Below are 12500 nucleotides of genomic sequence, written 5' to 3'. Positions count from 1 at the left end.
CTACAGTACATGCAAATGCCTTGTCTTTATGGAGGCTAGATAAGATGTAGAGACCTGGAGGATAAAAGAGAGAAAAAATATATTTATGTGCATACAGGGCCGCTGACAGCTTTTGCCAGGCCCAGGATAAAGTCATCTGAACATGACCCCACCCCACCCAATTCATATAATGAAGTGAGAACTCATTTCTTGGCCCACTGTCTCTCTCTGGGCCCTGGAAAATGTACCCCTTTGCCCCCCCCTGTCAGCATCCCTGTGCATACCTTACAATACCTTAAGCAGATAGAAGAGACCATGAGGGAATGTTCATGAGAGAGCTGAAAAAAAGAAGAAGAAAAACAAACATTTGTACAGTATGCAAAGAAAAGACTATTGTGTGGGCCTATGCACAGACCTTAGCTGAAAAGATTCTGGGAGAAAAAACATAGTGATGTACCAACCTTAAACTAACTTCTTCCATTGAAGTACACTCTAGGAAGGATTTTTTTTTTAATTCAACATCTAATTCAACATTTAATTCAACTTCTGAGAAAGAGGAGTACAGATTTAATTTCCCCGGAAAAGAGGGGAATTAAGTGATAGTCACACGGACACATTCAAATACTTCAAATGTCATCCACCAGAGTGCAAATACAGAATGAGATTGTTACTTTATTAATGGACATCTAGGTATGACATGAAAGGGAGGAGGATTTAAAATGGGTGTTTGGCTTTTATGTATCCATGGACCACATAACATGAAGTGGCTTCAAAACAGATTGATGGCCCTGTCTCGGCTACATCAGTGACCTGGGTTCGATTCTGGCATGGGCCCTTTGCCAACCATTCCCTGTGTCTCTCTTTACAAAATATAATATAAATTAAGGCAACAATACCGTTTAATATGTTTTGGAAAAAGTGAATTGATATAAGTTATGGGGAGTATATGAGTACAAGACAGAGCAGACAAGGTGTGATGGAGGCAGCAAGCTGTTACCAGAATCACAAAGGCCCTGTGTAGGCCTACTGTCATAGTGGTGTAGCACTATGGTAGTGAAGTTTTCTCAGTGGCTATTCTATTGTTCCTCTGGTGGAATGGCATGTGTTAAGTAAGGGTTAACGTTCGGTGAGAAGGTCGCTACCGTGGAATAGCAGCACGACAGAGAGAATCTTTAGACCCCGACGCGGAGCGGAGGGGTCTTGTTCTCTCTGAAGTGCTGCTATTCCACAAAGCGACCGACTCGCCGAACGTTAACCCGCTTATTATATGGATATACTTAAATGATTCACACGTGGCGGGGACATTTCTTTATTTAATGTTAAGTTCATTATAATTTTTCATGTCAAAAGATTGTTGCTGCGCAAAACAAAACAGTGCCGTTGTGGAACACCGCTAGGCAACAGGTAGCCTAGACAACAGGTGTTGTCTATCACAGCAGCTGATTAGAGTCTTGTTGAAAAGTCACTTTAGCAGTGAAAAGTCTTGTTGCCATTGACAGCGGTCTGATATAGACCAACCCGTCCGTTATCTCAAATATCAGACGTGCGAACGTTGGGGAGCCCCATTGAAATGAATGGAGCATTCGACCGATGACGTCACACCATATAATAAGGGCCTGTAATAGGCAGCAATGCCTTTTGTGGATGAAGAGGAGAATCAGAGTACATGTTTAAACTCTCTGCTCTTGGTGGTCATATAGAAATAACTTTGGGCATCGATTTGGGGTTCGAGCCACTAGATTGTCTGTACACTCTGATGGCTCAGGAACACAAATATGATTGGGCTGAAATTGCAAGATCTGCATTATTGTCAGAAACTGCTTTATATTAATATAAAACTTTCTGTATTATAATGCATTTTAATGCTGGACACTCTCTCAGGCTAGCAGTGTCATTTTAGGTTTGAGACCAGAGCAGACCAATTGACACGATTCTCTACTCCTCTCAAGACAGTGGGATGATATCAGAAAATCTGCATTGCATTGGCAGACTGCTTTATGTGATGAAATTCTGATGACTGATTTATACATTCATAATATAATATAATATAATATAATATCATATCATATCATATCATATCATATCATATCATATCATATAATACCTAAAACAATATATACAGTATATATAATCTTATATATAGTACATCTAAAGTACAAATAATTTACTTGCTATTTTAACACTGTACATTCTTGGTTCACTTTCATGCCAAAGTCATCCGAGGCTGTTCTGTGTCATATGAGGTTGCCAGAGCAGACCACTCCACGCCATACGCTACTCCTATCAAGCACATAATGTCATTGTCAGACCTCTTGTCAAACTCCTCATGCCATTATGAACAGTCTGACAAACCACTCGTGCCCAATATATAATGTGCCACTCTATCGGTTCCAAACCGCAATATGAACTACTTTATATCTGGGGTCCTTCCGCCAGAATGTTTTGAAACATTCTGTACTTCGAAATGTTGATAATTCCAGAATATTTATTGCTGAGGCAACTCTAATTCCACTACATATTTTACTTTTACTTAATTCTGTGCATGCAACATATCCAACTCCTTGTACTCTTGTATCGTAGAGAAGGCCATCTGAGGACATCAGTGTCATTTAAGGTTGCCAGCCTACTCCACTCAACTCTACTCCACTTCATTCCAGCTCGCCACATCCTTTTTCTCATGCCGTTTCCCCCTGCTCTTGTCATTATGAAAGATCTGATAACCACTCGCATGCAATGTACAGCACCCACTCTACTTGCTCACAAGGTCCTGGTTTCTCCCGGGTATACAGCATCTGTTCAACACACTGCTGTGTATTTTATAAGAGAGCACTGTTCCCTGTGAACTCTATTTCAAAAGGTGGCTACTTGCAAGGCTGTATAATATTTCATTCCATAGGGGTTGATGGTCAAAAAACACTATATTGCAACAAGGGATATTTGCTCCCTGAACAAGGTTCAGTAATTTGAAGACCGATATACAGAACAATGCACGCGGTATGGTGGTATTCCAAGTGTTCTAGAACACTTAAATCAATCAAAGGCACACTTTCTTTCAAGAGGGCATAGTTTACACCCCAAAGGGATTTCATTTCTAACGACAATATCAAATCATTTCCACTGTTTTGGCTTCAATACATTGAAATTAAAAAGTCATCTCAGACCACCCGTTATGTCACCACTTGTGGCCTGCAGCAAACCCATTCAGTCCCACTGTGCCGGTTCCTTGCGTCCTATTATTGTAAGTACAGTAGTTTATAGGTTTCTATTATATTACATGTATACACAGTATTACAAGTGCCCTTGGTGGAGGAGAGGAGAGCAGAGGAGAGGAGTTCTACATTATTGATCCTGAGGGAAATTAAGGTAACACACATGGGCACATAGCGCAAATTTACTGTACAGTACACATATTCACATACAGTATCACTGTTTACACATATTAGGCTACACACTCACACAATGTTTACATACGGTAAATGTAGGCCTACATAAATTCATGTAACACCCCCCGTGAAAGAGAGAGGAAAATGTCAACCAACTGTAGGGGGGGGGGAATGATTAATACATTGCAACATGTTATAAAGGCAAGGCTAAACAGCAACGTGATACACACAAAACAAAGAGAGACTTGATGCACAAACATCAAGTGCATTCAAAGACAAGAAACAAGATACGGAACGATGGAGCTAACAGTTGAATGGAGACAATAAACGTCAGACAGAGAAAGAGAGAGAGAGAGAGAGAGAGAGAGAGAGAGAGAGAGAGAGAGAGAGAGAGAGAGAGAGAGAGAGAGAGAGAGAGAGAGAGAGAGAGAGAGAGAGAGAGAGAGAGAGAGAGAGAGAGAGAGAGAGAGAAAGAAAGAAAGAGATTGAATGAAGGGGGGAAAAAATCATCAATACTTCCATCTTGCCCTGAGGTGTTGACTTGGGTTATGGAAATTCATCTCACAGCTACTGCAGCGACGGAAGCCTTTTGGACAAATCACCTTCATGTCCATATTAGATATAACCGTATTGGACCAATCAGCCTCCACCTCCAAGTGCACATTAGACGTAATCATATTCATGTACCGTCGTGCCACCATTCATCTATCAATACACCCACTGCATGACGCATATCAGCCACTGACAAGGCCAATATGGTTGTGCACCCACCCCACCCCACCCCCCAAAATATCCTACCTACAGCGCCATTTTTCACCGCCATACACACACACACACACACACACACACACACACACACACACACACACACACACGCAGACGCACACACACACACACACACACACACACACACACACACACACACACACACACACACACACACACACACACACACACACACACACACAGGGCCGCTGATATCTTTGGATGGGCCCAGCACAAGTCATCTCAAAAGCCCCCCCACTACAATGTAATGGGGACCCCGTGATAACTGATCCCATTTGCTTTCTCTTGTTGTCTTCTCAGCAGACACGCACGCATGCACACACGCACGCACGCACGCACGCACACGCACGCGCACGCACGCACACACACACGTGCGCATGCACACAGCAGCGGTATCTAATAAGACCTTTTAGTGAAATTAATCCGTCCTAATGCGGCATGACAAAGAGGGACTTAGCTGTCAAAGTGTCTGGCTTGTCCCGCATTGAGTTGACAAACAATTGAGTTAACTACATAGCCACACGGATATACACACGCACACTCACAAACCACATACACACATAGACATGGACAAATGGGCGCGCACACACACACACACACACACAGCCACACGCGGGAACACACACACGCACCCATACGCACACACTGCGATGGCATTTTGCAAACGAGGAACAACGGAGACATTAATGAATGTGTCCAAGTTTGAGACAAGGAGCGCCATAACTCAGGTTGATATCTGAATCTCCTCACACACACACACACACACACACACACACACACACACAGACACACACACACACACACACACACACACACGAACGCACAAATTCCTCCCCTCAGACAAATGTCACCCACAGTGGGGCTTTGGTGACAACAAGAAACTTTATTTACTTTTTGTGGCACAAGTTTAGGACATTTTTTGTCTGGGTGTAGTTGTATTATATTATGATAACTAGGACTATGCAGTCGCCTCCGACTGCTGTATATCCCCGAAACGCGAAGCTTCCAGTCCCCCATCATTCCTACCACTCCCGTCCACCTATTTATAAACTTACATACATTTATTAAATGCAAAATATAAAAGAAATATTAAAAAAAAAAAATGTTATATCTATACACATATCAGTGCACTATTGCGAAAACAAAGCAAAAAAATATATAATGCAAATCAATCCACCCAGTCACAAATTATGGGCTAAACAAAAAAATCCGCCATCTTGAATTCAGCCATCTTGAAAGTTTTGGCCTCCAAAATCTAATCAGTTCATGAACCTATGCAAGAGCATCAACACACAGAATCTGAGACAAATCCATCCTTTCAGTCAGAAGTTATGGGCCAAACAAAAATTCCGCCATATTGAATTCAGCCATCTTGAAAGTTTTGGCCTCCAAAATCTAATCAGTTCATGAACCTACGCTAGAGCATCAACACACAGAATCTGGGACAAATCCATCCATCCGTTCAAAAGTTATTACATTAACACAAAAGACCTAAAGCGGCGGCAGTGGCTCACGCTAAACCATTACATCCCAACGCTCCGCGTTTCGGGGATATAATTAGCTAGAAGTCAGAATGACAGACGCTGGATGTTTGCTTCAGGAATATGGATATTATATTAAAGGGATATAAGATAAATATAAGATAAACTTGAGATAACCGTAACAATCAGCATACCTTTGTATTTTTTTTGTGCACAACATGACAATTTCGATGTACCTGCATCTTTCTCAGAATCGACTGTTTTGTACACAGGTATGCTAAGGGTTTTGGTCATCCCTGGTCTAGCCAATGTTGCCCAGTTTGTCCTTATTCTACCATCCTCGACCGCGTGCGCAGATATTCTTCTTCCAAGTGGCATGTTAAAATAGCATGCCAAGTTTTTCAGGTTCTACCATGTCTCTAAAAGACAAAGTAAAGAAGCAATCAGGGCTCTAAATTAACACCAGCCAACTGCCCAAATGCTGGTGAAATTTAAGTTTGACTGGTAGAAAAGGCCAACTTACTAGCCATTTTGACCAATTAGTGCACGTGTGTTTGGTCAGCAAGATTAACATTTAGCCATTTTGGCTGGTGACGAAAAAAGTTAATTTAGAGCCCTGGAAGCAATGTAATACGGAACAAAGAGAGTGCTGATGCAAAAAAACAAGTTCAATCAAGGTAAGGGAAATAGATAGAGGACGAAATTTGTACTGTATGCTTAGTGTGGAACGATTCTGAGCTGTTTAACTTTGTGGTCAAACACATTACAATTCGTAGAGAATGCTGCTGCCCAAACATCAAAAATAAGATTTTTTTCTTAATATACTTCTATGCCGGTGGGAGAACAACATTATTATCATGCAAATTCAGGCACAGAGAAGTTTTCAAGTCCATACATTGTTTTACAAGTACATTTCTCAAGGCATAGGCCAGAGGTCTGCAACCAGCGGACCGCGGTCTGGATCGGGACCCAAATGCCATCCCATCCGGACCCAGAATAAATCGTTCAAAAAAATGTTTTTTTGACGGGAGAATTGTTTTTTTTAAGCGGGAGAGTTTTTTTTCCTATCTGACAAAACCAGGCTTTTATTTTGACGGATCATTCACAGTTAGCGCTCTCACTGTGACAAACGTCAGTCATTTTAACCATTCACGTCTTAGATCAACATCTGGCACCGCCTCCCACTACCAATACTGCTTAGTCCTGAGTCTAACCAGCAGCTTACTGCTGAAGAGGTGCCTATCGAGCAGAGAAAATTACGATCTTCTCTCAAATGAAAGTAAGCAGCGGCAACGCTGAGAACCAAGAGTTGTTTGCGGAATAAACAGAAAGTAATGCGTGACGGTTGTGACATGTCCAAACCAGTTCACCTCGTGTGCTCTGAAATCAATACATTTACATCGCGCTCTTATGAAGAAAACTTTTTGTGTGTAAGTTGACTGACACTAACTGGATGAATGAAAATCTCCGCCAGCAAACACATGTTTCTTAAACCGTGGGGTTTGGGTGAGGGGCAATGCAGTATTTTCGCAGATAGGATAGTTGGGAATGCAAACTAGCTCTCGGCAGGTATGCGTTTCGCTCAGCTTCACGAGCTGCACTGACAATTCCGAAATCAACAGGCGCAAAATTATCTGCTTCCCTATTCCATTTCCCCTTTCACGCATATGTATGACTCGTCAAGAGAAATGAAAAGCACAGCCGGTTTACATAACTTAAAACCTCTCTGTGAAAAGGCTGAGCCTGCAGTAACAACTGTAGCTAGCTATTTTAGTTAATAAACACATCCCCATGCCTTTGGCCACTCCAACTTCAGTCGCTGCGGTGGTACACGTCCACTTTTTTATTCTTTTTTTTTAAACTGCGGAGCTGGAGAGAAGAAGTTCTGACCAGAGGCAGTTTCATCCTTAAGTAGCTGTCCTTGGGCTACCAGTTTGGCTTGATGTCTATTGCCTACTAAAACTTTTAGGGGGAATTGAAAATGTAAAAGAGATACAGAAATATCAAAAGTTGTTCCATGTTGCCCACCTTATGAAACTACTTACTCCAACACCACTAACTCATCACTAATTCCTGCATTAATGCTTCTCAGCTGCTTATGTCCTATTTTGCTTTGGATGAAATCTTGAAAGTCTTGCAATGTGAGCCAGACACAGGAGTATTGTGGAGTTTTAACGAATGTAGGCCTACAATGCAGCAGCCTTGTGTGATGATGAGGTAACCTGCTACATTGAAACAAAACAGGAGAATTACAGTGTGTGTGTGTGTGTGTGTGTGTGTGTGTGTGTGTGTGTGTGTGTGTGTGTGTGTGTGTGGACACGCTGCATTATTTATACCCCTCCGGACCTTTTACTGGTAGGATCTAAGAAAACTGGACCTTGGTGACTTCTACTTGAAGACCCCTGGCATAGGCCTATGTTTGTTCTCAATGTTTGCGTTTGAGTTTAACTTATTTTACAGTGTACACATTAAATATTGGCCTTGTAGTAAGGCCATATGTCTGTACCAAGTCATAGGAGTGCAAGCTAATTATTACCTCCGTTTTCGGTCGCGTTGGTTTGTCTATCTGTTTGTCTGTCAGCAGGATAACTCAAAAACTTGTGATCGGATTTGGCTGAAACTTTGTGGAGTTGTTGGAAATGACCCAAGGGAGCAAGTAATTACAGTCTTTCTTGATCGCTTTGACACAGTAGTCACAGCAAAAAGCACATTTTCACAACAGCCAACACAACAGTCTAACCAGTAGCCACAATTATCTAAATGAAATGCTATGTGTGCAAAAGGCTCTAGCAGTGCCTAAATCTTTAACATATGCAATAAAAGCAAACTCTGCCTTCAATCAACACACATTGCAGTGCAATGTATAGAATACTACTTGTCGGTCATTTCATAATGTGCATAAAAATACAAAACACACCTATCATTTTTACTCAATTCCCCATTGTTTAACACTGTTGGCGATTACATCACCTTCATGTCACTATATATCACAGTAGTTTGGAAGACTAGAATGAATAAAAGGGAAAAACAAATAAAACAGGAATTGATGATGCAGCATTTGTTTTATTCACACAGCATTTTAAAGTATGTCAAAAACATCACAATAGTAATACGTCAAAATGTCAAAAAAAAAATCAGTTTCACAAAATGAATTAGAGAAAAAAACAAGCAACACACATTATGTCATGGCAACATCTCATGGCAATGGATCTACTCTCTCTCTTTGAATGGGCCACATCGCCTCATCCACATCACACTCAATGTGTTCCCTGGCAATGCACGGATGGAAAAATCTTCTGGCATGCCGTATCCAGCCCTGGCATTACTCAGCATCTATTTCTTCTGCTGCTGTTGTCATGGCAGTCATCAATGGCACCCGCTGATACGGATGGTGGTCATAGACCTTCCACCTCCAAGCACTAAAAAACTCTTCAATGGGGTTGAGGAAAGGAGAATAGGCAGGGAGGAACTGCATCATCATCCTGGGGTTCATGGCAAACCACTCATGCACACGCCTAGAGTGGTGAAATGCAACATTGTCCCAGATTACCACAAATAATGGCATACCAGCCCTCACCACCCCTCTCTCCTCTGCTGGAATCAACTTGTCCCGTAGAGCATCCAGGAAAGTGATCAGTCGGTCGGTGTTGTATGGCCCTACTGTTGGCAGGCTACAGAGTACACCATTATTACATATGGCTGCACACATAGTAATGTTAGCACCCCTCTGACCAGGCACAGAAATTGTGGCTCTGTGCCCAATTAGGTTCCTCCTACGCCGTCTAACCTTGCACAGGTTGAAGCCAGCTTCGTCCACAAAAACAAACTGGTGGTGTTCAGAAACTGCATCATGACAAGGCTTTACTTATGATTTGCTTACCTCTACATAAAGGAACCTGGCTTCCTTAAAGATATCCAATGCAACTTTGACATAAACACACCGATGTAAACAACTTTATGGCGGCCTCTAGTGGTTCTGCCGAAAATGTGCATTGAACTAAATTAGACAGACATTGGCTTCGAGATTATGTGCGAATTAAATTTCTTCGTCTTCTGTAATTAGCCAGATTCCCTTCCTTGCATTCAGCTCTCTCCACTTCTAAGGGGCTTCATCAGCGATTCTCCCCCTTGCTTATGAGTTCGCTGCTTCGTCTATTCACTTCACACAACTGCAATCACGTTTGCACTTCCTTCAGATGGATACTATTATTTGATCCACTTGTTCCCGGCAGATATCCCCGTCTTTATTTCACATTTCCAGTGACTATATAGAACCTGTACATTAGGAGAACGAGGAGACAAAAGGCTATTGCTTATTTTGTTGTAATAATAAAGATTTGATTTCCAAGTCGAGGTGACAAGACGCCTTTTTATCTTGTGTGGTGTTGAAAGTGAAAGTGGACACCCATAAGCCGGCTAGAGATCACGTTTTGTTTCCTCTTGATCGGCAACAACATTTTTAGCCTCGCTCGACTGATTGTGTCCTTTGACATCAAGTAAAATGTGCGCCATCAGATTTCAACTCGTATACATTTGTGTAGCTTTGTAAACTAAAACGAGGTGGCGTGGACTTTGAGAATGCTAATGCATATATCCCAGTGCAGTGAATGAGTGATAAAATCCACATATTTGCTCTTTTGGCGTTCGGCTCTCTCCCGTTTTGAAGCCCTTTTCCAATGTTCACATAAGCTAATTATTTGCCTGTCCAAACCTTTCATCTCAATTAGCTCGTGATTTATTTGCAGTCCCATTCGTTGTTTTCGCTGCATGCCAGCGTGATATTTTACAATCAGCTAGCCAGTAGCCAGCTTTCAGCGAGCTGCTGCTGCTTAGGTTCTAGTTAGCAAACGAAGGGGTGGATGAATTGGTCTCTCATTCGTTCCACTCATACACCATAGAAATCTAGACGCCCCTAGCGGCCACAAATTCCACAACAACAAAGGGCGTGGCGCCTCCAGGCAAAACTGCAAGTGCTGTTTCGGAGCAGAACCACCAGATGGTGATGGAAATATTCCCATTTTCGCCATAACGGGTCAGTCAAGCAAAACCCTGAGTTCCAAGCCATTTCACGACTATGAAAAAGTTGCATAGTGTTTCTTTAACTGCTTCTGAGTTCCTTTGAAAAGGAACTCTGTACAGCTCCTTCATAGCAACATGGTGCCTCTTCAGGACACGGTCAATGGTTGTAAGACTGACTGTGTTGATATTACTGAATATGCCATCATCATCATCAATCACAGCTCGCCTGATGTCACGGAGCCTGATGGCGTTGTTCGCTATAACCATATTGACAATTGCCACCTCCTGCTCAGCATTAAACACTTTCGGTCTTCCTCCAGTGCACGGCAGCCTTTCGATTCTATACACAACACAGAATTCATACAAATGAGCGATTATAGCAAATATATCCCTAAAATATTCTTTACACTACTACAGTACAAGTCAACATTACCTGTTTTCCAGCTGAAAAGTGCGGACTATTGAGGCCACTGTGTTCCTATTGACCACAGGCTGGACTCTTTCCCCAGCCTCCCTGAGGGACAGGCCATGGTTCACCACATGGTCAATAATTGTAGCTCGGATTTCATCCGAAACCTGAGGATTTCGACCTCCTCCTCCACCACGTCTTCGTCCCCGTGCAGCCCTTCCTCTACCACCTCCACCTCCAACTGGCCCCACTCCACGTCCACGTCCACATCCAACTAGCCCAACTCCACCTCCACCTCCAACTGGCCCCACTCCACGTCCACCTCCACCTCCAACTGGCCCCACTCCACCTCCAACTGGCCCCACTCCACCTCCACCTCCACGTCCAACTAGTCCAACTCCACCTCCATCTACAACTGGCCCCACTCCACGTCCACGTCCACGTCCAACTGGCCCCACTCCACCTCCAACTGGCCCCACTCCACGTCCACGTCCACGTCCAACTAGCCCAACTCCACCTCCATCTCCAACTGGCCCCACTCCACGTCCACGTCCACGTCCAACTAGCCCAACTCCACCTCCACCTCCACCTCCAACTGGCCCCACTCCACCTCCAACTGGCCCCACTCCACGTCCACGTCCACGTCCAACTAGCCCAACTCCACCTCCATCTCCAACTGGCCCCACTCCACGTCCACGTCCAACTAGCCCAACTCCACCTCCATCTCCAACTGGCCCCACTCCACGTCCACCTCCAAGTCCACGTCCACGTCCACGTCCAACTGGCCCCACTCCACCTCCAACTGGCCCTCTTCCACGTCCACCTCCATTTCCAACTCCAACTGGCCCCACTCCAAATCCAACTCCAGCTCCAAGTCTTCCACCTCTAACCCTTGCACCTCGCAACCCTCCACCGCGCACTCTAACTCTCACTCTCACTCTCTGTCTCTGATCTCTGTTAGCCTCCATGTTGTTGCTAAAGAAAAACCCATGTGTGTGCCGCCTTTTAAAGTCTGATGATTGGCTGCTAATTGAAACTGTGTGTGCAGACTGATTGCTAATTGATGATTATTGAGGGGGAGTGTCAAACAGGTGCTCCAGTGTGTCTGTCATGCTGTTGGTAGCTTTTAAATGTTGGGAGGGTTTTCGTCAGTATGGTTACTAATGTTAAATCCCTGACAGTTGTACTACTTAACTCACAGCCGTGTTAACTGTTGTGAAAAAACTGTGTTAAATGTATGGAGAACGTGTCAGTGCAACAAGAACGTGTTAATACATGTGTAATATGTGTTTTTTGCTGTGCTCAAATCGTGACGATGAGGACTTTGTGACTTTCTGTTTCAAGAAATGTGTTAAAGCGGTCAAGAAAAACTGTAAACCGGAACCAGGACCTTTTTTAAAGATTCTTCACCATTGCTAGCCTAGAAATCTAGATGCCCCTAGT

At 43.3% G+C, this 12500-nt stretch overlaps 1 protein-coding gene across 1 annotated transcript in view; it reads right to left on the bottom strand.

Moving 5' to 3' along the window:
* The window catches only part of LOC134457948 (keratin, type I cytoskeletal 9-like), a 40265-nt gene extending 28379 nt beyond the window's left edge, over positions 1–11886 (bottom strand). Inside the window, exons 1-4 of the mRNA XM_063209999.1 lie at positions 11766–11886; positions 11082–11466; positions 10700–10988; positions 9362–9488 (exon numbers count right to left, since the gene is read on the bottom strand). Coding sequence (XP_063066069.1) covers positions 9362–9488; positions 10700–10988; positions 11082–11466; positions 11766–11886 — 922 coding nt within the window. The remainder of the gene's footprint in view (positions 1–9361; positions 9489–10699; positions 10989–11081; positions 11467–11765) is intronic.
* Between the last annotated feature and the right edge of the window lie 614 nt (positions 11887–12500).

The sequence above is a fragment of the Engraulis encrasicolus genome, chromosome 1, assembly GCF_034702125.1.
Source record: "Engraulis encrasicolus isolate BLACKSEA-1 chromosome 1, IST_EnEncr_1.0, whole genome shotgun sequence".
NCBI lineage: Eukaryota > Metazoa > Chordata > Actinopteri > Clupeiformes > Engraulidae > Engraulis > Engraulis encrasicolus.
Note: the sequence above shows the minus strand (reverse complement) of the source record. Positions and strands in the feature narration are given on the sequence as shown.